The 26,795-nt window shown below is 41.3% G+C and overlaps 2 protein-coding genes and 1 non-coding gene across 6 annotated transcripts; all 3 read right to left on the minus strand.

Annotated features, from left to right (window-relative positions):
- Positions 1-6,701: 6,701 nt before the first annotated feature.
- Positions 6,702-13,601, minus strand: ZNF24 (zinc finger protein 24). Its single transcript, XM_033087502.1, has 4 exons — positions 13,453-13,601; positions 11,088-11,586; positions 10,763-10,910; positions 6,702-8,535 (listed from the first exon to the last, which is right to left on the minus strand). Exons 2-4 carry the CDS (start codon positions 11,505-11,507, stop codon positions 8,000-8,002), a joined length of 1,104 nt encoding a protein of 367 aa, XP_032943393.1. The 5' UTR covers positions 11,508-11,586; positions 13,453-13,601; the 3' UTR covers positions 6,702-7,999.
- Positions 13,602-20,052: 6,451 nt separating this feature from the next.
- ZNF396 (zinc finger protein 396) lies at positions 20,053-26,458 on the minus strand. 4 transcript variants are annotated; one of them, XM_033087503.1, is made up of 4 exons: positions 26,372-26,458; positions 23,881-24,371; positions 23,464-23,626; positions 20,053-21,203 (listed from the first exon to the last, which is right to left on the minus strand). In XM_033087503.1, exons 2-4 carry the CDS (start codon positions 24,298-24,300, stop codon positions 20,731-20,733), a joined length of 1,056 nt encoding a protein of 351 aa, XP_032943394.1. In that variant the 5' UTR covers positions 24,301-24,371; positions 26,372-26,458; the 3' UTR covers positions 20,053-20,730. The 4 variants fall into 4 exon arrangements, with proteins under 4 accessions (XP_032943394.1, XP_032943396.1, XP_032943397.1 ...); XM_033087505.1 differs by lacking the exon at positions 26,372-26,458 and adding an exon at positions 25,869-26,134; XM_033087506.1 differs by lacking the exon at positions 26,372-26,458 and having other exon boundaries at positions 20,053-20,569; positions 20,772-21,203; positions 23,881-25,807.
- On the minus strand, positions 20,696-20,769 carry TRNAM-CAU (transfer RNA methionine (anticodon CAU)). The gene has a single exon. It is a non-coding gene; the product is annotated as a tRNA-Met (tRNA).
- Positions 26,459-26,795: the final 337 nt, after the last annotated feature.

Raw genomic sequence — 26,795 nt, forward strand, 5'->3', positions numbered from 1 at the left:
TTATACATGGGTCAGTATATGTACATATTATCATCTAGTTGTGCTCTCTGAGAGGACCTAGAAGTAATGACACTCCAATATCAACGAGCATACCCAGATCATGATTTGTGAATACCATTTTACAAATAAAAGGAACCAGGGCTCATTTGAGAAATGGCTGATTCTAGGGCTAGGACAGGGAAAACATAAGATTAGGCTGGAGCATCTTCTAGTACCAGAAAGTAAGAGCTCAAAAAACAAAACAATGGATTCATGTCAAAGGGACATGGGGTCAACCTGAAAGAGCTTCCAAGACCAAATAAATATACATGAGTCTATACTGATATAAATACGGGAGAAGAGACAAATCTTCCTTGTGGAATAATTGCAAATAATGCTCCCTCCAGGATGTGAAGTTTAATCCCAACCTGCCACCCCTAGAGGAGACTGGACCTGTTGACTCACTTCCAAGGAAGAGCATATGAAAGGGGAAAAAACAGTAACTACAGTAGAGAAACCTGGCAAAAACTACTTTAAGGTTTCTCAGCCTCGGTACTATTGGTATTTTGGGCCAAATATCTACCTATACGAAGTTCTGACAATTAAGTTCGTGAACTTTCCACCATGTAAACGCATGGTGGAAACTTTGCCTCATGTATTTGATACGTATGTCATTTTTTTTTCTGAATAGTAAGTTGCAGACACAATGCCCCTTTGGTGTTTATTAAATAGACCAAGAAGGAAGAGGATTTTGAACAAAGGTGACATCGTCTCACTTATATGAGCTAGCTGCTGTTGAGAACTAAATGAAGTAGGACAACCAGGAATGCAGGGAGACTATTGTCCTGAGCAACTAGGACAAAATTGCTACTTTCTAAGATGAGGAACACTAAGAACATGTCTGGGGAGAAACTAAGTTTGTTTGGGGACATATTAGGTTTAAGATGCCCAATTAGTCATTGTGCTAAGCCATTTATAAGCCTCCTATTTGCAGGGCCAGGGCTTCTGTTCTATGAGACTGATGACCCTACCCTCTAAGACTGCCTGAGTGCAGACCCATGAGGCTGGGGGTAGAGGGAGCAATGGACTCCCACTTGATCTCTGGCCTGCCACGGTGCTGCTGTGTTGTCTTGGAGCCTGACTTCCTAGTGGTTGTTACTGGAGAGGCTGCAAGGTGCCACCTGGAGCTGATGCTGGGGTGGGAACTGACCAGAGGGAGAGGGCAGTCTGAAGTCTCCCTCCACCTACCCACGGTGAGGTGAAGAGGAGGCAATTCATACCACTTGCACTCTAAAGATGGTCAAGACTAAGCAAACAGCTGTGCTTCTTTAGGAGCTGTAGAATGTTCAGTAACCTCTACCTGTTATTTGTTCTCTTTCCCTGCTTCACCTACCATTTATGGTCATCCTTTTCTGGGACTGTATCATCTCAATCAAGTTTCAGCAATAAGGTTTTACCTTAGGCAGTTTTCTTTGGAAACCAGACTAAAGCTGGCATCAAAGTGAAGTCTGGGGGGCAAAGGGGATACATGAGCCTGTAGTTAAGAAGCCTAGGCTGAGACATACATTTTGGAGTTGGAGATAGTATTTAAAGACATAGACCCGATGAGATCACCTAGGAAGTGAATATAGCTAAAAAATAGAAGAGATCTGAACACTGACCTCTCAGGCATTCCAATACATAGAAGTCCAGAAAAATGAGGAAATCCCAGCATGGAGACTGAGAAGCATCCCATGAAGTAGAGAAAAACCTGACCGTTGTTCTTGAAGCCAAATGAGTATGTCAGTTATGCAAAATACTGCTGATGGATCAAGCAATGTAAGTCTAATAAATGAGTACTGAAATCAGCAGTATGGAGGTTAGCAACTTAATTCCAATTCTTTACGTGGAAATTTATGTGATGTCATGTCACACCGCTCATTCCTGATACTAAATATTTTTTCTCGATCAGTCTGGCTTAAAGTTTATCAATTTTATTAATCTTTAAAAGTTAGCTTATTTCTAAATTTTTCCCATTACCTTCAAAAAGAAAGTATGTAAATTTTTTAACAATTTAAGGAACTATATAGCTGGACACTTAATGTTCAGCACCTCGTCATGTCATTTCTTCCCTCATAGTCCTACAAATGGCTAACCAGGTCCTCCATTATCTGGCCCTGCCCACCGCCCTCACCCCACTTCTCTCTGGCTTCATCCACTACCTCCCCCCATGTTCATTCTGCTCCAGCTACACTGGCCTCCTTGCATTTCTTGAAATCAGGTGTTGCTCCCACATCAAGTCCTTTGTACATGCTGTTCAGATGCGGGGAACACCTTTCCTCTAGTCCCACTCAGCTTGTTTCCTTATACTCATTCATCTTTCATCAAATTTCACTCTCTCAGTGAAACCTTCCCTGGACAACCTATCTAATTGCAATACCTTTCCTCAATGTTTTGTATTCCTTCTTTCTCAACCTATTTTCTCCTTACCACTCATGACATACAATGTTTTTCTTTTTCCACTGCCATGTGTAGTTTCCACACAGAGAAGCAATCAGATGTAAACCCCAGGAGAGTTTTGGGTTTGAACAACTTCAAATCCAGTCCTGAGAATAAAATGAGGGGCCCCCGGAGAACCATGGAAGGGGGAATGGAGGTAATGGGGAGGGGCTCCAAGGGTCACATACAGGAGATACTTGAGGGGATTGCCTCAAGAGCAATGGCTGGAAGTGGGTACAGCATAGACTCATCAGCGTAATCCCCAGTCTCAGAGTCTCAGGTAAATGAAGGATAGGAAGAAAAATGCCAAAGATGTGACTGGGGGAAAAGCTTTTCAACCACAGACATTCCCAACGCCAATGTTATTGTTGGACTGTAAAGTATGCGATCATGTGTGTGGTACATGGTATAGAGTGGAGTAACAAATGGCAGAGGTTGACAGAGGCCAAATCATGGAAGGCCATGCTAATTTTATTAATTTATATAGTGCATAAAGTATAAGTCTAGAATTTAAAATTACAAAGGTTTTCTACAAATCAATAAGAAAATACAAATAACCTATATTAATCAGGACAGAAACCCAATTCAATTATCTTAAACAAGAAAGGGACTTTATTGGCTCACAAAACTTTAAAGTCCGGAGGTAGGGCAGGCTTTAGGCACAGCTGGATCTAGGGCCTCCAGAAAAATGACATCAGAACTTAGTTCTCTTTCCTTTCTGCTAGCCTCTGAGTTTCTCCTCAGACAGATTCTCTCCACGTGGTACAAATTCAGGCTTACATGGTCCTTAGCGTGTGGGATCTCCGTAGAGCCTTCTTTCCAATCGTTCCAGCAGTTCTGTTGAGGGCTCTCGTTAGCCTGGCTTGAGTTACATGCCCATTCTTTAATCACTGTGGCTAGGGAGCAGCAGGACTCAGGAAGGCCAGACCTGGTCATATACTCACCTAAGCCACAGGGAATGAATGGGTTCCCCACAATAAATAAGGATTCAGTTACTAGAAGATGGGGAAAGAGATACTCAACAAACAAAAACACATATCCACACATAACCCAACAGGAAAGCAGGTAAAGGACATGAACAAACATGAACACATCAAAGTAACCTCAACCACAGCATTAACAAGGGAAATGTAATTAAAGATTTTTTTTTTTAGCCATCAGATTAAAACTATCAACTGTAGGTAAGGCTATATGGGGAAATGAGCATTTTCCATACAGTTAGTAAAAATGTAACATTATGAAGGCCTTTGGGAAGGGCTGAAGTGGGTCTATCAGAGGGCACACCTTTTGATCCAACAATTCACCTTTTACAACTCCATCCTAAAAAAATATTCACACACATGCACAAAAACATATGAAAGAAGATTTACTTTGGCAATGTAATAGCAAGAGGGAAAAGGGGGGGCAATAGTTCTATAATGGTATTTTCATAGTATTGAATCCTATTCAACCATTAAAGACCTACAGATAGGTTTTTCAGACAAAAAAAAAATCAAGCTGTAGAATATATGACCCTATTTATGTAAAAACAGCTTTTACAAGTTTATGTATATTCATGTGGAAATGTATGGAAAAGGGACTAGATGGATGTATACTAAACTGTGGGCAATGGAATGTGATTGGAAGTGCTGGAGAAAAGGGTATCTCTTTGCTCTTATACATGTGTTATCATTTAAGTGTTGTACAATGAATTGGTTATCATTTATACTTTCATAATTTAAAAAAATGGGTAAATGCAATTCACAACAGGAAATACAAATGACCAATAAACGTATGCAGAGATGTTCCTCCTTAATAATCAAAGAAAGGAAATAAATTTTGCCTATCAGATTGGCAAAAAAATATTTAAGTATTCAGGGTTGGGGTGTGTAGGCAAACAGACACTCTTACTATTGATGGAGCTGTAAATTGGTACAATCTTTTGGGTGGCATTTCTTAAAATGTTAAATGTATACATTCTCTGACCCAAAAAATCCACTTCTATTTATCCTACAGAAATACCCACACAGGCAGCAAAATATATGTACAAGGATGTTAACTATTAGGTTGGTGCAAAAGTAACTGCGGTTTTTGCAATTATTTTTAACCTAAACTGCAATTACTTTTGCACTAACCTATGTTTATCTGCAATAAAAAAAATTGGAAAGAACCAAACTGTCCACCAAGAGGGATTGGTTAAATGAACTACAATATATTCATGCAATGTAACAGTATGTACCTGTGAAAACCAATGTCTACATGAAAGTGGGAAGTTTCAGTGTAGTACATGTAAAATGGGGATATGTACCTACCTCATATAGTTGCTGTGAGGATTTAGAGTTAAATCACAGTAAAGCACTTCAAACGACACCTGCATACAGCAACCACAAGTGTCAGCTGTTAACACATTTTTGCTTAAATTTGTATATGCCTAAGTCTGAAAGAATAACAAACCAAATAATTATTACTTCTGAGGGCTATGAGACGAAATGTCCTTTTTGCATTTCTGTACTACAGAAAATTTCTGTACTACAGAGCATATTTAATAGCTTTCACATTTGTTAACCATAAAAGATAAAAGCATCTTAGCTATAAAAGATAAAACCGAAAATCAAGGTTTAACAGCCACCACTCATGACACTGTGGAAAAATGTCGTGTCCCTCAAGTTCACAGAACTAGATTTGAGTTTTAACTCTACTTGGCCACATGCTAGTCACATGATCTCTGAATCTTGCTTTTGTAGGCTACAAATCTAAGTGACATGTCTAGTGTCTAATCCAATGCCTAGTATGCAGATTATTTCAATACATATAACCATCCCTTCAACTTACATAAATGTGATATGATCAGTATCACTGCTTAATGATCAAGTGCAAACTGGGTGTCAATGTAGGGAGCTTAACCCCAAGAAAACCAGAAGAGAATTTGGCAGTAATGAGCAAATGCTCAGTGGTTATTGGGTAGGTATCAGCAGTCTGCATGCCATTAACACTGAGCACTCATTTGTTAACCAACAGATGCCAACGCTTGGCAACTGCCAGATCACCACTTCATCAGAGGATGGGCAGCCCCCAGAACTGCTATGATTATCTGTGAGGGTATAAAGGAATGCATAGATGAAATCATAAATCACTAGTTACTTTAAATCAATTTGCCTACTGGGGACTCAGCCTAATCAGAGCTGCCAAGTAGAGACAACTTCCTTTTGCTGTGTACCATCATCCAGTCTTTTTGGATCCAGCCATTTTCCCCACAGAGCCTTGCCTTAGTCTCAGAATCTTTTCTAGACAACCCACAGGTATCAGAGCTGGCAATACAAACACATATTTGCCAACTCTAATACTACTTTTACTAAGCTCTCATATTATACCAAACATCTTTGGCATTTATGACAAATCTACCACATGGAAGCTTCTTTGCATACAGGAAAGACATAAAATCTGAAAAAGCATGAAATTTCAGCCGAGAGCTTGATTCCTTCTTACCTACTCTAAGAATTCCAAATATGCCACCTCAAAGCCTACTTCGAAAGAAGTTATAAATAAATAAATCAATGAACTCAAGATTGTTTTATCTTAGAGTGGAGTTTATACCTTTATTGGACATTGACTTGTTTCCTCTCAGCCAGAGAAAAAGACCCAAATAAAAGTCCCTACATTTTCTTGTATAACTTAAAATACATTATATCATTACTACATATTTATACCTCAATAAATCTTAATCTATAAAGCACATCTCTTATAATTAACTGTTATCAGAAAAATCTATAAACAAGCTCCATTCTGCCTTCCTTCTCCACCAGCTGGCCTTGCATTTATTACTATGCTTTTTAACAGGCTCATGCAAATCTCACCTTCCTTTCAAATCTGATCCAAGCAACAGATGTAACCAAAATCTCTGGAACTATGAAATATTTTTATTCACATGGGTCATTTTCCACACAATGATACCCACTACAGAAAAACTTGTTCTCATATTCTGTATTTTAACTTCCAGAGTTTTCCACTGAACAGTAGAACCACAGTACTTGGAATTCTCAGCCAAAGAGTATATAATCCTACTACTACAATGTATTACTTTTATACATTTTTAAAAATGTGTTAAGACTTAAAATTAAAAAAAATAGTTGAATCAATTCTGATAGTTAATAAACTAGTTGTTAATAACCTAGCTGTTTATTTTTTTAAATAGAACAATCCATTCAACTAACATGTAAGTACAACCTCAATGCTACTAGAGATTGATTAGTTTTTTTTTTTAAAAGACCCACAAACCTCCAAACTGTGATACAGAGTATTTTGGACTCACCTCTGAAGAATCCTGGAGAGATGGCTAGCTCTTTGAGCTGAGTCTTCCTTTCCCCCCAGTGTAACACTCTGGTAAGAGAACTATGGCTCTGGGAATTTCAGAGGTGAGCTCCCCCAGGACTGCTAACACAGGGAGCAAGAGGCTAACTCACATGAAAGAGCTTTGTACCAAATCCCCAATAATTTACAGTGGAAGAAATACCTACCTACTTATGGTAGGGTTACAGTACCTAGCACAGTGCCTTGTCGGTAGAAAATGTTTAATAATAAATGAACGCATGGCTGCTTTGTTAGCCTGGTGTTCAACCCTTTTTTACCAAAGGAATAAAATACCAAACCTAATACTTGTTGCCTGTTAGGGATTTTTGTATCCTTAATAAAAATGAAGGCAAAATAATGGATTGGATCTTCAAGTCTTTTTTTTTTTCCTAAAAGCCAAGACAGACCATTACCCTTTTACATTTGCCCTTCATCACTGCCATGCACTGCAAATTCTCCCCTAATGTTATTTCTTTCATAGTTTACGACTCTTTATTGTTTAGGCTGCCCCCTTTCTAATGATATATAGAAGAATGTTATTTTCATTAGTGGGAAGCCTCCAAATTACAGACAGGATGCTCCATTTTTTAGTTTTCCAGCAGGCAGATAATTACATTTAGATAGATGCTTGATAAACTTCCATTCTTGGATCAAAGTTATCATTTATCTTCTCCAATCTAGGTGTCCCATTCACTTTTTGATGTTTTATCACTTCTAATCTTACTTTGAAGCTTGTAGTCATCCCTTATCTTCTATTTTCTGAAATGCATATCCAAATTTGGTAAAAAAGAGTCAATTCTGAAAAGATGGTTTTATAATTCCAATGTTGCTTTTTAATGTAGAAGGGAATGTATCCTTGTAAAGAACATTTCAATGATGAACATAGGAATAAATCCGTCTAAAAAAAACTTTTAAGAAAAGGGCAAAGAATCAGGTAGTTCATTATTTGGGAAAAAATAGTAAGAATATAAACACCACATGGAAGATTTAAGCATTAACACCTGAATTAAGTTTAAAATTTCCGTTTCTAGGCAGGTATGACACCATTTCTTTCAAGATAAAAATTAAAAATGGTGGGTGACAATTTCCTACATTTCCCAGTGCATTTTCTAAGTCTATAGGGAAACAAAACTATTACGTATCATTCCATGTTTTTAATTTTGTCTTCATTTCTGAAGAAAAAAGACCTGAGTGCTGACTTTTTTTTTTTAATTTCTTAAACTTTCACAACATTCAGAAGTTTTTCTGCATTGTGTCTTCGCTGATGTCTAAAAAGATTTGAGCTTTGACTATAGGATTTCCCACACTGAACGCATTCATAAGGTTTCTCCCCAGTATGGATTCTCTGATGATTAATAAGCCCAGAATTCTGGCTAAAGGCTTTTCCACATTCAAGACATTTGTAAGGTTTTTCTCCAGTATGGACTCTCTGGTGTTGCACAAGGATAGAACTTCTGCTGAATGCCTTCCCACATTCAACACATCCGTAGGGCTTCTCTCCACTGTGGATTCTTTGATGAAGAATAAGGGCTGAGCCCTGACTGAAGTGTTTTCCACATTCATCACATATATGTTGTTTCTTTCGAGAAGGATTTCTCTTTCTTTCAAATCTGCCCTTAGGGAAACAGGCTTCTCCGTATTTAAAAATCTGAGGAACACCTATATTGAGAGTGCCAGGAACTTCATGAGACGCTACTGAAGGGATCTCCTGCTTTGGAGCCAACGCTCCATTTTCAGTCCTAGCATCATCATCTGAAATAAACAGAAATTGTAAACATCACTTATTTCCTATTCTAGGAGAAAGGAACCTAAAGAAAAAAAATTTTTTTCATGAAGTAAAAGTAAACAGCTTGCATACATCTATAAACAGCACTCTGAAAACTGGTATTAAAGTTGCCTACTCTCACAGAGAAAAAAAATAAAATAATTAGGAGGCTAATGAAGTAATGGCACGATAACATGAGGGATAAAAGTTCTATCTGAAAAAAAGTTGTAACACACAAGAGTGAATTATAAACGGTAATCATAAAACAAAGAACAGAGAAATGGTAGATCTTAAGCCTGTCAGGGAGACAGTGAGAATGATGCAGCTAGATCTGGATGAAACATTGTAAGAAAAATAAAGTTGCCCTTAAGAAATCATAATATTTTGCTTCGAAAAAGGGATAAAACTATATCAAAATACAATGGTGTAGAAAATGAACAATGAGAAAGTGACTACTTTTTTTTTTTTAAAGTGTGTTTTTCCAGGACCCATCAGCTCCAAGTCAAGTAGTTATTTCAATCTAGTTGTAGAGGGCACAGCTTACAGTGGCTCATGCAGAGATCAAACCGGCAACCTTTGTTAAGAGCACTGCGCTCTAACTAACTGAGCTAACCGGCCACCCAAAAGTGACTACTTCTAAAATGAGCAAGACAAGGCAAGTCACAGCCAAGATTACACTAAAAGCAGAACACAGGTGGAGTCCCGATAAGAAGAGGCTAAAGATGAGTTGGGGACATCCTGTATTAAGTCAGGTCATGCCACCTACTGATCGTAGTACCTAGATGAGTTGTTATTTCTAAGCCTCAGTTACATGTCTCTAGTGAAAGAAAAGCCTTTACCAACATAAGATACCATTACCCATCTGTAGGCAGCTGTATGAGCAAGTCTCATACTGAAACTTCAAACCTTGAAGAATGAAGACAGTTCCTACAGGGTGAGTAGCAGCACTCAGAAAAGTGGTAAAGAGTGAACAGATCTGTAATAAATGATTAAGAAAGGGATAAAGTCAGGAAAGATGGCTGACAGAGAGACTGAATGGTGGAGGGGACTAGCGAGGCCTGGAGACTTGAGGAACAGGGAAGTGAGTGTGTAGGTTAAGTGAAGACAAACGGCACAGAAAGAAGTTCAGTTCTCAGGTTCAGCAGAGTCTAGACTGTTGAAATGAGATATTTAAAAATAGGTGAAAAGGATTCTAAAATTCAGGCAAGGGAGAAGATTTCCACCCAAGAAGACGTCACCTCCAAAGAATAAGGATAGTGGTTCTCAAGCTTTATTGCACAGAAGAATGTCCCGTGAAACATAAAACTGCAGATTCTCAGCCCCATCCCAGCAATTCTGATTCACTAGCACTGCCCCTCGCAGACGGGAAGAAAACCTGCTCAGACCTCATTCTGTGATACTCCAACTACCTCAAGGAGTAACTCCCAAAGGAGTCTCAAACAGAATTTCATTTTGGTACATATGACAAAGAAATCTAGCACTTTTAGGAATATGCTGGGCTGTATCGAAATATACAAATAAGTATGTGGCATTAATCGCCAATATATTGGGAAAAACCCGTCTAAGTGAATTATTAGAATTATGAGTTTTTTATTTATTTAATTTTTGTATTTAGTTTAATATAGCTAGAGAGGCTATTTTTGTATACTTAGAAAAGGTGAAGAGTTTTACCCAAATATCATTTCTATAAAAGAACCTTCTTTGGAAAAAATGACTCTAGATAAGATGTTAAAGAAAAAACAAAAACAGCTAAAAATTTACAAAGACTTCAGTGATAAACAACAAATGAAAAAAGAATAGACTTGAAGAAGCTTCAGGTAAGAATACTGTACCAATAAGATTAGGCAGGAAATTCAAAGGACATGGATGACAAAAAAGCAATACTGCATGCAAAATAGAGACCCGGTCTCTATAGGAAGGTGCTGGCTCAGTAGTAAGGCAAATGCCAGCCTGAAATGGGCAGGTCTTCAAGAAAGAGGTAAAATGAAAGAAAAGGCTGATGTTAATTTATGGGGTGGGAGGGGACCAACCTGAGGCCAACAGACCAATTGTTATGAGAAAAGAATCAAGCTCCTACAGTGTGTCTAGTCTAAGAAATCAGGTGAAGGTGATAATCCACCCCCGCCACACACACACGCGCGGATAAACAAAGGGTTCTGGACAAAAGGCCCACACTCTTTCATCCTCTAGTCCACATGGAATTCTGGTCCTCACCACAGTGCCTTAGAGAATGGAGCTCCCAGGATGCCCATTTAAGCTGGTTTTCCACAGCATCGAGCTCAGAACTTGGTAATCCCTGAGCTTCTTCTTGAGATACAATCTCCTCAACTAGCACTTCCCGTTTTCGTCGACGGAGGGAAACCTGGAAATAACAAGATTTGATTCAGTTGATGAGGAATTTTATGAAAATTAGAGCTAAACACACATAAGAGAAACCATACAAAACATATACTGTAGTTGAGCGGAGTTGTTTCAAGCAGCCTTGCCCACTGCTATGTGAGTGCTTCTCACCCAGGAAAAGTGACACAAGCAGGCTCACCGGCTGTCCAGGGTCATCTAGTTCACTCTCTAAGTCCTCCAGCACCGTCACTGCCTCCTCTCCATTCTCTGGATGATGCTCTCGAACCCAAGTCTGCAGCTCCTTGGGCAAGATGGCAACAAATTGCTCCAGCACCACCAGCTCCAGGATTTGTTCTTTTGTGTGGGTCTCTGGCCTGAGCCACAGACGGCAAAGTTCTCGAAGCTGGCTAACAGCTTCACGGGGCCCTGGCGAATCCTGGTATCCAAACTGCCTGAATCGCTGTCGAAAAACCTCTGGGTCAGGGAGATGGTTCCAGGGGATACTTGATCCCTCTTCGCCATCAGGATCCTCCTCCAACTTCACTCTCAGAATTTTTTCATCTTCATCCGGTGTTGGGATGATAAGTATTGAATCTTCTTCCACTGACTGTGCAGACATCCTGATTTATAACACTTCAAAAAAAGATAAGGCAGGATACAGGCTTCTGGGAAATAACTCCTTTTCTTCACAGTCTCTCCTGAGGTACAAAAACATATATTTATAAATGACCAAATATCCTAAGAATTTGGATACATGCTAATAAAGGAAGTAAAAATATTTCTTCTTTTACTGGTTTAAAAATTCCAATCAATAACCTACACCAGAAGTTGGCAAACTACAGCCCATGGCCAAATCTGGCCTGCTGCCTGTTTTTGTACAATGCTTGTATTAAGAATAGTTTTCTCATTTTTACATGGTTGAAAACAAAATCAAAAGAATACTTCATGACATGTGAAAATATGAAATTAAAATGTCCACAAATAATTTTATTTATTTGTTCACAATTCACACCACAGTGGCAGAGTTGTGTAGTTGTAACAGAGACTATCTGGCCTAAAAAACCTAATATTTACTATCTGGCCCTTTAAAGTTTGACCTACAAAAGCAATAAACCTTATTTCAATAACCAAAAGAATCCAAGTTAAGAACCAGCCCACCTCAGAGTTTTCTAAATGCATTCGACCCTGGAACACCTTATTTGCAATTCAAGACTGGCGTTCCCAGCCAACCTTAGGTCAACTCAAAAACAAGGACACTTTTTTATTATCTGCTTAAGGAAAACATTTTTAAGACCAAATGTGTTTTTTAAAGTGGAAAGATATTTTTAAATGTTTAAGAACTCCCTAGACTTAAAATATATGTGAAAAAGTATTCACTTGCTCAGGAAAAGATAACATAATGTTGGAAAAAATTAGCCTCCCGGAGCCATACAATGCAAATATTATAGTCACCCACACCTTAACTACATTTAAACTTATCATTACAGGCATTAATGACCACAAATTCTACGTAGAAAAGAGACTCTCACAACCACCGTAACTTCTTACAGTGGACCTGAATCTTGTCCTTATACTAGATGACTCACAGTTTTCCCAGCTTCTACCTTCAGGGAAAACCTTGTGCTACTTCTGATGCTTCCCTTAGTTATTTGCACAGTCATGCCAGTGGCACTGTTTACAACACATATTAAGAATGAGACATGCAGCTACTCAATTTATCTGTTCAGGGCCCAGAATGTGAAAACCACTAATTTCAAAAAAACTTAACTGTAATCCTATCCAGATGAAGACCAGGGATCAGAAAAGATCTTATCAGGCAGGTATCACATACAAGGTTACTCTGGAATGTGGCCTTACAAATAGGATTCAGCCAACAGATTCGTTCCTTCCTATTCCAGAACGCTACCTTCGCAATGGCTCAAGCATTCTATATGAAAGAAATCTCTTCTATGTTCTTATCCCGCACTCTGATCAAAGGACGGGAAGGAGGTGCCGGGAGGGCAGGCCCGCGGTCCTGACAGTGTTTGGGTGGGCAGCCTCGTTCCACATCTCCCCACCTCACTCCTGCAGAGTTCCGCTGCGAACTCTGTCCCCGCCCCGACGTCCCCCGAACTCTCTTCTCCGCAGTAGCGGCGGAGTATTTCAGATGACCAAAGGCCACCCTGCCACAACAACGTCGGGGACACTGCACTTCCGTCCGCAGCCCGGGGAACTACAAGTTCCGGCAGCTCCCGCGCAGGGCCCGCCCTCTCCCACCTCCTCCCGAAACGAGTCCCAGAACTCTCCGCGAGACGCCAGCGCCTCGAAATAGAACAAAACCGGCAGATGGGGGAGGGGGAAGGCGAGGGTCGCGGAGGACACAGGATGGAGAACTCTCCGAGGGTGCCCAAAGCCCGAGCTGGCCTTTCGTCTGCCCCTTCACGCCCCGCAACTGCTGGGCGCCGAGACCGTGGCCTGTGCGCCGCACCTCCCGGGGACCCGAGGAAGGTACCTGCCAGGTTTCTTCGCTGGCTGCTGCCAAGCAGCCCGCAACCCCTAGCCCAGCGTCCCCGTCACGGTTTTACCTCAGTCTGGCGCAAACCTCCGGCTCAGGAACCTTAGCAGCTTCGCTGTCCAGGGCAGACGCAGAAACGCCGCTCACAAGCAGTTTCCCAGAAGCCCCCTGCGCGGGCTGCTTCCGGTCTGCGGGCCCCAGGAGGCGGGGAGAGGCGAAGCCCCACGTTGCCATGGAGATGCGCTCCGGGTGGGGGAGGGGCTGCCTAACGACAATGACCGCTTTGAGGTTTGGCTTGGCCTCGTGCCTCTCTCCTCAGATAGCCCAATGTTCTGTGTTCCGCTTAAAAGGCAAGGAAAAGAAAGAGAATTCTGCCGTTAGGATAGTCTGTTCGGTTTCACAAACCCTTTCACATGCATTTTCTCATGTCGTCTTCACAGTAATCCTCTGAAAGAAGTAATAAAAGGTAATATTTATGAATGCTTACTACATTGTGCCATGCACCATCACCATGCTTTACGTGTATTGTTACTAATCTTCACAAAAACCTATGATGGAGCCACTTATTATCCCCATTTCACAGCTGAAATAACTAAGGCAGAAGTAAATAACCTGCCAAGAGCTCATTAACTATTAAATGGGAAGCAGAATTTGAAACCAAAGCATGACTCCAGCCTTTGGCTCCCACTGGCTAAGCTACAGAGCTTTATTTTAACCAATTTATCTATTAGGGAAACAAGATGAGACATGTTAGAGCTTTGGCAATGATCTAACATTGAATTTGCAGAATGCACGGTCATCTTCTGACTTCAGGCTGGACATTTTATGCCATAAAACAGTTGCTGAGTGATCATTTAATAACGTAAATCAAACTACTTCATTCCCTATTTAAACGCCTTCAATGGATCCCCGCTGCCTTAAGTATGACATAAAAACTCTACATCCACCTGCATGGCCCCCTGTGGTCTGTTCCCTACCTTCCCTATCTGACCTCAGCTTAGGCTCACCATGGCCCAGCGTCCTCAGTCTCACTGCCCACCTTTCCTCCCGGCATCCTTTGCAGCATCATCTCACCCTGTGTTTTGTTTCGTTTTCTTTTGTTTTTGTCTGTAAGTCCCATAAGGGCAGAGAACTTGTGTCTTGTTCACTGCAGTATCCCCACCTAATCCTAGGATGCTGACTGCCAGGTACATAGAGAACTCAATGGATGTTTGTTGAATGAGTGAATTGTGGGCTGGCTACATTCCTGCCTTTGCTCGGTCACATGTCAGGCATCAGAAACCACACAAAAGATCCCTGTTAAGGTCTATGTTAGAAGTGTAGGTCCAGCCTTCCAGACAGTGCAAGATCTGCAGGCTTTGGCTTTCTGCCTCGTTCAGGACAGTGACCTCTGCAAAGTACCCTCAGCATCTGATGGATTTGTGAATGAGAGAACAAGTCAGCAAGCAGCTGATGATAAAATGCTACTTTACACTTTGACTGGAACTTCCTCTCCACAGATCCCCTGCTAACTCTCATCCTCTTCTTTCTTTGATCATTTAGGAGGCTTCAGAAATCCAGGCTTCACTCTCCTACTTGGCTACTGCCACCAACCCACCTTTGAAAGAAGAGAAAGGTACTCTTCTACCTTTTCCTCTTTTGTCACCCTAATGGCTAGCTCAAGGCATTTTTATTTTGTTTTGTTTTACATTAAGAGTTTTTACATCTAATTAATGTTGGAAAACAGGAAAGATTTAAAAAATCAAATAGAAATACTTAAGGAAATTTTAAATGTTGCAAACTTTTACAAAGCCCTTGCCTGGGATTCCTTTCTGTAATTCCTATTTTTTTCTAAGAGAGTAAATACTACAATGAGGTTTTCCTCTCTAATTTACTCTTTTGAAGACAGGGACCAACACCCACTTTGAAACACTATAGTTCTGAGCCCCCCTATGTGGACTCTTTCCAGAAAGGTGGTCCTCGTTGCCATCTTCAAGATCTAGTCAAGATAGAGCTTCTTGTTCCCCTGGGCAACCTGAGTGTAGGGAATAGCTTCATGCCAGTGCTGGATAACCTTGCATATATCTACATAGGCTACATAGGCAAGGCGAATCTGAGTCTTGGCAGAATACCTTCTGGAACATGAGAGCATGAATGGCTTGTAAGGAGCTGCTACAAGGCCATTTGCACTTAGTTCCCTGTCCTCCAAGGAGGGTGTCATGAGACAGTTTCTTATTGCTTCCTGTGATAAGGCTTTCTGCTTCACTCCCACTACAGTACAGCTGCAGACTATAAAAAGGCTTAGCTGCAGCTCGGCATTAGCCCCTCAGCACCGAGGCATTCCACAACTCATGTTGCAATCATCCAGCTCCTTTTGCTTTGTTGTATGACAAAAGCTCATGAGGAACTGGTACTTATGGCTACTCTTGCTTTCACTGTCTGTGTAAGCAATAATCTGTCTAAATCTAAAAAGGACTCATTGTTTCTTTACTAGCCAAAATTTTCAACCTTGCCTTAAAAGCATCTTATTCATTAATGGAAAACAACAACAACAAATAAACAAGCAAAAAACAGATACTACGTAGGTTCCAGAGAACTAAAGATGACTAAAATGAAGTCATGATTCCTTTTTTTAGCATCACCATCTCATTAAGGAGATAGACAAGAAAACAAGTATTTACAAGACAGTGGAGAAATGCTTCAGTAGAGAAGAACAAAATACCAGTAGGGGCACTTAAATGAGCTCTTGCACTGAGGGGGAATGGAGACAACCTGAGATGGAGGGAGGGAAGAAAAGTTTTCACTTTGGAAAAGCAGCACAGACCTTCAGATTTGGTGTTATCAGATTTTTTTCTAAGAATAATCTTTTCTAGGCTTTTCTCTAACAATTATCGTGGCGCTCTCAGTCCCTCCCTTCAGCTCAAAAGTATGCACTTTAAGTACGCTGGTTAAAGATTTCATTTTAGCTGATAAATGCACTGCACCAGGAGTCTTGATTGCAAGTGACAAAAACCTAACTGTGGTAGGCATTGTTACTTTCCTACACAAAACACTCCCCTAACTTCTGATACACCCCTGATTTTTTTGAATTGGGAGGGTGCAACACTGTGCCCAGCCATAGATAATAAGTTGTGATTGAACTAAGCCATCTATGACTATTACATTTGCCAGATACTTTGCCTCACTGGAAGCTAGGAATGGTCAATGGGATGTAAGGGGAAGTAGTTTGGGTCTTTCAAGAAATTTATCTAGTTCATATACATTGTCAAATTTATTGGCATAAAGTTGCTCACAATATTTCCTTAATATCCTTTTAATGTCTATAAGACCAGTAATGATGTCCCTCTTTCATTTCTGAAATTGGTGATTTCTGGTTTTCTTTTTTATCAATTTTGTTTAAAGTTTACAAATTTTATTAATCTTGCAGAGAATCAACTTTTGGCTTTATTTGCTCTGTTATTTGTTTGCTATTTCATGGAGGGCTACTCCTTTTAAAACACTAATATACAGTAAAATTGGCTCTTTTGGGCATATATTCTGTGAGTTTTAACACATGTATAGATTTGTGAAACTGCTACCAAGATCATGATACAGAATATTTCCATCATTCCATAAAACTCCCTCAGGATGTACTCATAATTTTCCTACATCCTTAACCCATGGCAACCACTGACTTATTATCCATCACACATAGTTTTGACTTTTCCAGAATGTAATATAAATGGAATCATAAAGTACATAACCTTTCACAAACCTTTCGTTTAGCATAATGCCTCTAATCTTTCAGCATAATGACTTTAAGATTCATCTAGGTTGTTGCATGTCTCAATAGTTCATATTGCTGAGTATTGCTGAGTAGTATCTCACTCCAGGTATCACAATTTGTTCACCCATTCAACCATTAAACAACTTTTGGGTTGTTTCTGGATTTGGGTAATTATGAGGAGAGCCATTTAAATACTAACAGACAGGGTTTTGTGTGAACATAAGTTATTTCTCTAAACATCTAAAAGTAGGATTGCTGGGTCATATAGTGTTATAGACTAAATGTTTGTTCCTGCCCCCCAAATTCCCATGTTGAAGCCCTAACCCCCAAATATGATAGTATTTGTAGATGGGCCTTTTGGGAGGTAATTAGGTTTAGATAAGGTCATGAGAGTAGGTCCTGTATGATGGCATTCGTGCCCTTATAAGAAGAGACATAGAAAGTTTGCTTCTCTCTCTCTCCATGTGAGGACACAGGAGACGGTCATCTGCAAACCAGGAAGAAAGCCCTAACTTGGGAACCAAATCAGCTTGTATCTTGATCTTGGACTTCTCAACCTCCAGTACTGTAAAAAAAAATTCCTGTTATTTAAGCCACTCAGTACATGCTATTTTGTTATAGCAGCTGGAAGTCAGTAATATATATGGTAAGTACAGGCTTATTTTTATGTGAAACTGCTGGACTGTCTTCCAGAGTGACTGTACCATTTTACATTCCCATCAACCAGTGTTCCAGATGCTCCACACCTTCACCAGAACTTGGTGTTCTCTTTTGAATTTTGTCAAATACTTTCCTGCATCAATTGATATGACCATGTGGTTTTCCTTTTGAAACTACTAATCTGGTGGATTACTTTGATTTTAAATACTGAGCCAAACTTATAGTCTTGGGATAAACCCCACTTGATGCAGGTATTTTATTCTCTTTACACATTGCTGGATTCAATTTGATAATATTTTTTTGAGGATTTTTTTTTTCCACCTAAATTCATTAAGGATTTTGGATTGTAGTTTTTTTGTAGTGTCTTTTTTTTCCCCAATATTTTATTCTTTGTGCTGTTTAAATAGGATAATATCTATTGATCTATAGCTATTTCCTTTGTCACCTGTTCTCACCTGTATGAGCTTAAGCTCATACAGTGAACATTTCATTTTGGCTGTTGTATTTTTCAGCTCTTAAATTTTCATTTGGTTCTTATTTATATCATATTTATTTCCTGAGATTTTCTATCTTTCCATTAATTCACTTTTACTTCCTAAGCATGGTTATACCTGATTTAAAGTCTCTTTTGATAATCCTAACATCTTTATCATCTAGGCATTGCCCCAATTTGATTTTCTTTTTCCTTGCAAATTGAGATAATTCCATTCTTTCTATGCCTAGTAATTGTACATTTTATCCTGTACATTTTGAAAGTTATGTTATCAGACTCTGAGTATCATATAAACCGTAAGGAGAAGGTTGATTTGTTTTCGCAGGCAATTGCCTTAGTTAGGGTCAGACCACAAGTTCTGATATACATTGTGTGGGCTACAGTTCCAATGTCAGCTCAGTTTTCAAACACTTCCAGTGCAATTTGGATCTGCCCTTTGTGACCAGTAACCAGTCTGGATCCTGGGTGGTAGTTTACTCTGCTGCTTGGTTCTCAATACTTGTTTTATGCTGTTTAGTCAGATCCATGCAAGTGCAGTTTAAAGGTGAGCATAAGGAGTTCACACTACTTTTAGGGATCACACTTGATCTCTTTCCTCTTTGCAACAAATCCAACACTTTCTGGCTCCCTGAGGCCTCTCTTACTAATCCTCCAGCTAGAAAACGGGGGTTGTAGTTTCCCTGCTCTACTGTTTACTTCTCTCAACTATGCCTGTATCTTGGTCCAAGCAGTGAGAGGACACAGAATAAAAGCTCTGAATCTTCAGACTGATAGTATTGTTTTCAAGGTTCTCAACTTCAGAATCCTGGCCACCGATAACCCCATTCTCTCTCATGGGGGCATAGGCCTCACCATGTTCTGTGGACTCTTTTGGTTTTCGGGTATCACTCTGGTAGAACAATCCATTCGAAATATATCCATCATTATCCAACAATCATGGAAGGCCAGTTATTATCTTTGATGCACAACAAAATCCCTTAAGTCCCTTGTGTTACAAAACAGGAGGGCCCTTGACGTCCTCACTGTAGAAGGTGGGACCTGTGCTATGCTTGGGGAGGAATGCTGTTTTTATGTCAATACCTCTGGGATAGAAGAAAACATCTCGATCCTGAAAAACAATATAGAAATTTTAGAAAAGACAGATGGACTCAAAACATTATTCTTAGGAGAGATCTTTAATACCCTTACTGGTTGGTTCAGACATCTCTTGAGCCCGTTGCACATTGTAGTGCCGCTCGTAATCTTCATTCTAGTATTTGGCCCTGCATATTTTACATTTTAGTAAAGTTTGTATCTTCCAGATTACAACTATTCCATGTAAAGATGATGCTCATGCAAGGTTTCTGACCCATCCTGGTTGAAGACACCATCTGAGAGATCCTGCCCCTGGGACCTGAGTCAGGGATCCAGAAATTTTCACTCCCATGCCAGGCAGGGTCAATGTCCCTCGCCAGCTATGAAGCAGCTCCAGAAGACGGACCACTGCCCCTCGATCTCCCATAAAGAATACGGGAGTAAAATCGCTGAGGGGGGAATGAGATAGGGCTGGGACAGGGCCTCCGAGAAAAACCATTAACAGCCAATCAACGAAAAACGGTCAGTAAATCAAGATGAAACAAGGAAACCAGCCAGAACCAGCCAAGACCAAAATGGCAACAAGATTCACCTCCAAGTAACCTCCAGCCGCATTAAACTATAGTTGTAATACATCTCCATGCTAAATGACACACCCACTAGTGCCATGACACTTCTGGAGAGGACCACATAAGGACAAAAAAGGAGGACAAAAAATTAGGGCTGCATTCCAAATTCCTGGGAAAACCCATTCTTTCGAGAACTAATAATATTCCTCCTTATTCCCATATTAAAAAGCTTAACTAATAAAAACCATAGCCGTAAGGAGGGTCAGGGATGTCTCTTGCCATGGGATGTCTCTTGTCATGTTGTCCAAGGGTCAAAGGTACTATTTCATTATTTGTGTTAACAGTGGAAATAGAACATATCTGAGAATGTGTTTTCAAGAGCTACCCTAAGGATGGAAATCTGAATTAAGCTTTAGCACCTCAAACATCTGAACTGACACTGTACTGGTAAGCAGAAAGGCAAGTAATGCTGACATAAGAGTCCATATTCTTTCCTGTGGCTTTTATGACTTTTGAAAGGAAACTGGTGCCCATTAAAACCACTGATCAATACTAAGAAGGTGTTTGTGTTTTGTGTCTTCTTCCTCTGTTGAAAAAGTTCTGAGTGAATGCTTTGATTCCCTCACGATACTGATGGGACTTTTTCCTCTAGTGTGACTTTTTCTTTTTTCTATTTTTTATGGGGGAATTTTGGGGAACAGTGTTTTTTTCCAGGACCCATCAGCTCCAAGTCAGGTCACTTTTCAATCTAGTTGTGGAGGGTGTAGCTCACTGGCCCATGTGGGAATCGAACCAGCGACCTCGGTGTTATGAGCACTGCACTCTAACCAACTGAGCCAACCGGCCACCCCGTGTGTGACTTTTCCTATGTCTAAAAAGATTCGAGTTCTTACTAAAGGCTTTCCCACATTCAGGACACTTGTAGGGTTTTTCCCCAGTGTGGATTCTTCGATGCTGAATTAGGGCTGCATTTCGGCTGAAAGCCTTTGCACACACATCACATGCATATGGCTTCTCTCCACTGTGGATTCTCTGATGTAGGATAACAGCTGTGCTCCGACTAAAGGTTTTGCCACATTCATCACACTTGTGTTGTTTTTTTCGAGAAGGGTTTCTATGTCTTCTTTCAAACCTGCCATCTTGTTCACAGGTTCCTCTAGATGTGAAACTGGGAGAAGTATTCATATGAACAGTGTTGGAAACATCGTAATGCAGTTCTGTGCCTGAAGAAGTCTTTTGCCTTGAAGCTGATTTCACATTTATAGTTCTGATGTCTTTATCTGAAATAATACGGAGAAAAGCAAATGTCACCAGTTCTGTTCAGAAAGAAAGAAAGAAATATAGTCTAATCCAAATGAAATATATATGAATTATTTATTAGCTAGCATGTTTGTACAATAGCATCACGATGTGGAGGATGGGAAAGTAAGACAGAAAATGCTGAGAAGATCGTAAGGCAAAAGATTAAGGTTTATAGTCTGAGGAGGCAGTCAAATAGAAAGCTAAAAACCTTTATGCAAACGACAGACTGGTGAGTAGGGGTAAAAAGATATGTCAGACTGAGGAAAGTCTGGAAGAAAAGAAACAGCCTAAAAGAAGAGGAATTATTAGAGAAACAGGAGCAACTGCAAGAGAGAACTCAAATGTGGCAGTAATAATAAGAGTGTCAATCAACAAGTTTAATAATGATAAATGAATCACTAATTAAGCAAAGAAAGGAGATGAAGAAAGCCAACAGTCAAAAAAGAATATGGAAAATAAGGTCAGAAAATACAAGTTAGGCAAAAAAAAAGGGGGGATGCTGGCAGGGAATCTAGACTAGGATAACTGACATCTCAAGAAATGAAGGGTAGTACAGTGTCCGTCTATGAAAAACCTCTGCTTTTATATGTATTTTATAGTACTAGTTGAATGGCACTATTTAAATAGAAATCATCTTATTAATGGTAATGATTTTGTCTCAAATTCACTTTTTATAGCTCAAAATCCAAAGTGATCTCAATGTCTAGTCTCTATTATCAAATTCTTGGCAAGTTAGCACTTGCTAGCATGGAGACCAAGGTCATCTGCAGAAGCTTTGATAAGACATGACTGTACCACAGAAACCATGTAGTGAGCAGCCTTAAGAAATGGTTTCGTTAGCCTATCATGATTCTGGTTCTTTCTGCCTTGAATTGCAAGATCCTGGGGCTTTTGCTTTTGGTTTCAAAGTTCTATGTATCTAAAAGAAATGTAGGAAAGGCCTCTGTGAGGATAGTCCCAGGAAGAACATGGTTCTTGCCAACAAGAGCCCAGGACCTGGCTTTGTCGCAAATCACTTCTTTGGTCATCACCACACAAAGCCACTGAGCCTGGGGTGGTTTCCAGCCCTATCCTGATGGAGTGTGAAAAGACACTTCACCTAGGGAAGCCAAGGCAATCGCTAGACTGGAGATGGTAAGTGCCCAGGACAAGCCTTCTGGAGCATATACTTGTCAAGTAAGAGTGAGAAATCTTTTCTAAATGTCTCTCTAAATTCTTATATACTCTTTGTTTCACCTGTAGTTTCCTTATCAAATCCCCTTGAAAAAAATTATTTTTGCTTAGCCGATCAGCCACCCCTGGAATACAGAAGGGGAGGGGGAGGAGCTTCCTTTAACTGGGGTTTCCCTCTTCATCTCCACCTCCCATTTTATCCAGGATGATCACCTAGGAGGGCCCCTCAACTGTCACTTCATCAAACAGGCCTTCTCCATTATTCTTCTTATTCTTCTTATTCTTCTTATTATTCTATTTAATAAGACCCTGTCCCCACTTCATGTATCCCCCTTATTCTGCTTCATGGTTTCCCTATAGCACTTATTATTATATTTATTATTATTATTATTTTAGTACCTGCAGTGGAAGAACAGATTGCTATGCCAGCCATTTTGGAGTGCTTCTGTAAAAAGTGAAGCAAAGAGCAACAGAGACTAGTTTAAAATGGGAGGGAGCAGAGAAATGTATATGCAAAGCACTGCAAGAGAGCAAAGTCATCTTAGCAGCAATATGGCGATTTTGATACTAGATCCCACCAGTAACTGAGCAAGAAGTTACACAGAAAATGATGATGTAGATCAGTGGTCTTTAGACTGACCTTGGGGTCCTTCAGAAGGGCCTCAGGGGCTCCTGAAAATAAAAGAGGTGGGAACAAAGCCGAGTTGGAGCTCTTGTGGGCTGAGACTACTTGCTCCTGCTTCAGAGTGTTTTTCTCTGTTTTATATATTGGAAGTCCACATAAAATTTCATTTGAGAAAAGTGTCGTGCTGCTTAAAAAAGTTTGAAAACCCTGATGGAGAGGATGTCAAGAATTTTTAAAATCTGCAGATTTTATAAGAATCTAAGAGAAACAACAAAACACTGAGAATGTTCATTAGCACGGCATACAGTGGTGGAAGTTCCTACAATGAAATGGAAGCAGAAGGGGTGATTTGAGACCTCTTGCAGAAAGCAGCCAAGATGCATGTAGTGGGCTGAGAGGCCACCTTTGCCCTACACCATGAACTAAATCCTGCCCCTCACCATTTTGTCTTGAGGACTGAAGCTCCATGGATGTACACTGTAGCTGCTGCTTCGCAGGCTTGAGCTGGCCACTTGGTGACTCCGTAGTGATTTCCCAAGGTGCTAGCTTCTCTGCAAGCATGTCCTCATTCTGTCCAGAGATCTGGAAACAGGTTACCTGAGGCTGACGAAGGGAATCAGATTGGGATTTCAGGATCAAGTGAGAGAAGAAACTATGTAGACAATATCCTGGGGCACAGGAAAAGGGAGGAAAAAGAGCAGAGCCATGTTCTATTTTCTGGCACAGCTGGGAGAACATTTCACCCCGCTGCACAAACAAATGTGCTGCGTGGAAGTACGATTTGAGAGCTCTCCCACAATGATATGCCAGAGGTCCTAACTCAGCCCACTCACTCATTCTCACAGATGCCCTCTTACCTGCTCAGTCGGTCCATCAAGCTCTTTTTCCAGCTCCTCCAACATAATCACAGCTTCCTCTCCATTCTCTGGTCGGTGCTCTCGCAGCCAGGCCTGCAGCTCCTTTGGCAGGATGGCCAGGAACTGCTCCAGCACCAGCAACTCCAGGATCTGCTTCTTGGTGTACACCTCAGGCCTCAGCCACTGACAGCAAAGCTCCCGGAGCCGGTTCAGAGCCTCCCGGGGCCCAGGTGACTCTTGGTAGCCAAACTGCCTAAACCGCTGGCGGAAAGTCTCTGGGCAATAGTAGCTTCTCCAGTGGAGGCTGGATTCCAGATTACAGGCCTCCTTTGTCTTTTCCATCTTCACTACCAGAATGCTGTCAGGCTCTTCTGAAGTGTGTGAAAGGAGTGATGATGACTGTTTCAATTTTGCAGACATTTGAATTGGGAATAGCTCAGAACCACTAGGCTTTAATTTTCAAGGAGGCAAAGCTCTCCTTATGGATACTCCTTAAATATGATTAAAGAAACAAGTGGAAACAAGACAAACATTTCTTAGAACAATACAACTAAGATTAGAAACAAGAAAGTACTGCTCTTAATCTTAACATAAACCATGCTTTCAAAGAATACTTCCTTCTTTAAAAGAATAAAAAAGCTATGAGCCATTAATTCATACGTGTAATTCCCAATTATTCTGAAAATCATGCCCACGAAGCCAAATATCACAATAAGAGACCAACCAGGATTGCATAGGAGCTCCTGGAACACAGAAATTGGGAAACCAATTAATTTTTTTCTACCCTGCTGCTAAGAGCTCTAAGAAAGTCTTAATGAGAGAAGTATTTTTGTGTGGATTTTTTTCAATGTTTACTAATTTTAAAAACAATATTATTTTGACATTAAAGGAACCATTAAACAAACGTAACAGCAAATTCCTCCATCCTAATGTATTTCCATTTTTTCATACTCACTTCCACTTCCCATTCATAACATGTATGTTATTTACTTAACTCTATCTCTATTGTAGAACATTAGGTTGTTTCTAATTTTTACTATTATAAATAATGGTGGGAGGCACATCTTCATGAACATACTACTTTTTTCCTTTCAAATTATTTTCTTCAAGCATGTCCCAAGGCCTTTACGGTATTGAGGCCAAAGGAGAGTGGCAAATTCTATCTTGCTATGAGTTGTCACATACATTACAGAAAAGACTATCAATTCACAATGCTACCAGCAACATAATGATGTACAAAGGGCAGCAATTTCTCCAAGTATCATTAGATGTTTGCAGGAAGTGGGTGGAAAGACACTTTTATTAGAATAACATTTTACTGAGTACCATTTTAATTAGTCAGCAGTTAAATGATAACTAAAATCTCTTATACATGCCCCTATTTTTCCTTTGTGTAGCCTATTTTCCCCCCACTTCACCAAGTACTGTTCTAGGCACTGAAGATACAGCGGGGACCTGAGCAAAGCGTGTGGCTTCATACAACTTACACAGTGATGTGACACCCTGCAAATGATAACAGCTGACGCAGAGGATTTAACATGTGCCAAGCACTGTTCTGAACACCTTAAACAGAAACGCATTTAAATTCTCACAAAAGCCCTGTACAGTTATTTCCATCCCCATGTTGTAGATGAGAAATCCGGGCTGGCTGGGGTCTAAACCCCGGCCGTCCACACTTATCCACCATGCTGCGTGGTCAAGAGGCTGGAGGCAGGAGTTCAAGCTCAAAGCAGCAGCAGACCCTGGGCCAGAATAGTCTTGAATAGAGACGCGGTGGGAGGGCGCGAGGGGAGGCGGGAAGAGTTGAGGTCAAGGATTTAGTGCTTTCTGGGGCGTTACATTGAGCGCCCCTAAGGTAAAGCAACCTCGGGAAGTCTCAGGAGAGATAGCAGCCTTCGAACCTGTGCAGTCTCCACAGTTGCGCTCAGCTTTACACAAGAGACCAGGGAACTATACCCCCAACACCCCCACGAGGGCCTGTAACGAACCGGGCTCCCGCAGGGCGGGCTTCGCCTAGAGCTCCGGATCCGGGGTCTCTTTGAGGAAAGAACCGACTCTCACTTCGAAACCCCTCGGGGATGGCTGGTGACCTCCGGCCCCTAACAGTAGTCCCCGGCCGGGCCCCACGACCGCGCCGCTCCCCTCCCCGGCAGGGTCCAAACTCCGCGAGACAGCAGGAGGCGTGCGGCCATCAGGGGAGGGTGCGCGGAAGCTGGTCAGCGCGCGCGGGGGGTGGGGGATGGGAGTGGGTTCCGCCGAGGGGGCAGGCGCCGCGAGGGAGGACAAGGGGAGGGGCTGCGCGGACGTGCGGTGAGAGGCAGAGACACGCGAGGACAGTGGGGACCGCCGAGAAGCGCCGGGCGGGGAGCGGGCGTGTAAAGAGGGGGTGCGCGGAGGGAGGGGAGGGCTGTCACCAAGCGATGCCGCACCTCCGGGGTGACGGACGCTTCTCACCGCGGCCTAGCGGCGGAGAAGAGGTCTCGGCTCTCACCTCGGGGCCGGGAAAGACGACCGCGGTGTCTGGGAGAAGCCCGGGAAGCGCCAAGCTGGAAGCTGCTTCCGGTCCTCGCGGCGTGTTAGGGGCGGGGCCTGGGACGAGCGCGGTTGCCAAGGAGACGAACTGCCGCCACCTCCGGCTTTCGGAGAGGCAGCTCCTGAGCTAGGGGAAGGGTATAACCTCGATGGGTGGGCATCCACGTGTTCCGCGTCCCGGTTCAAATAAACCAGCATTGTTAGTTCTCGGAGTACCTTTACGTTGTTAACTTTACTCTTTCAGTCATCCAGTAAGGCTATTCCTATTTCACCGGAAATAAAACCAAGGATTCTGTGACTTGCCCGTGGTCACAGAGAGGGGAGACTCCTGTGCTTGCTACCGCTAAGCACAACTTCCCTGTAGTACCTACCATCCCTGCTAC

Source organism: Rhinolophus ferrumequinum, chromosome 19 (assembly GCF_004115265.2).
Source record: "Rhinolophus ferrumequinum isolate MPI-CBG mRhiFer1 chromosome 19, mRhiFer1_v1.p, whole genome shotgun sequence".
Taxonomy (NCBI): domain Eukaryota; kingdom Metazoa; phylum Chordata; class Mammalia; order Chiroptera; family Rhinolophidae; genus Rhinolophus; species Rhinolophus ferrumequinum.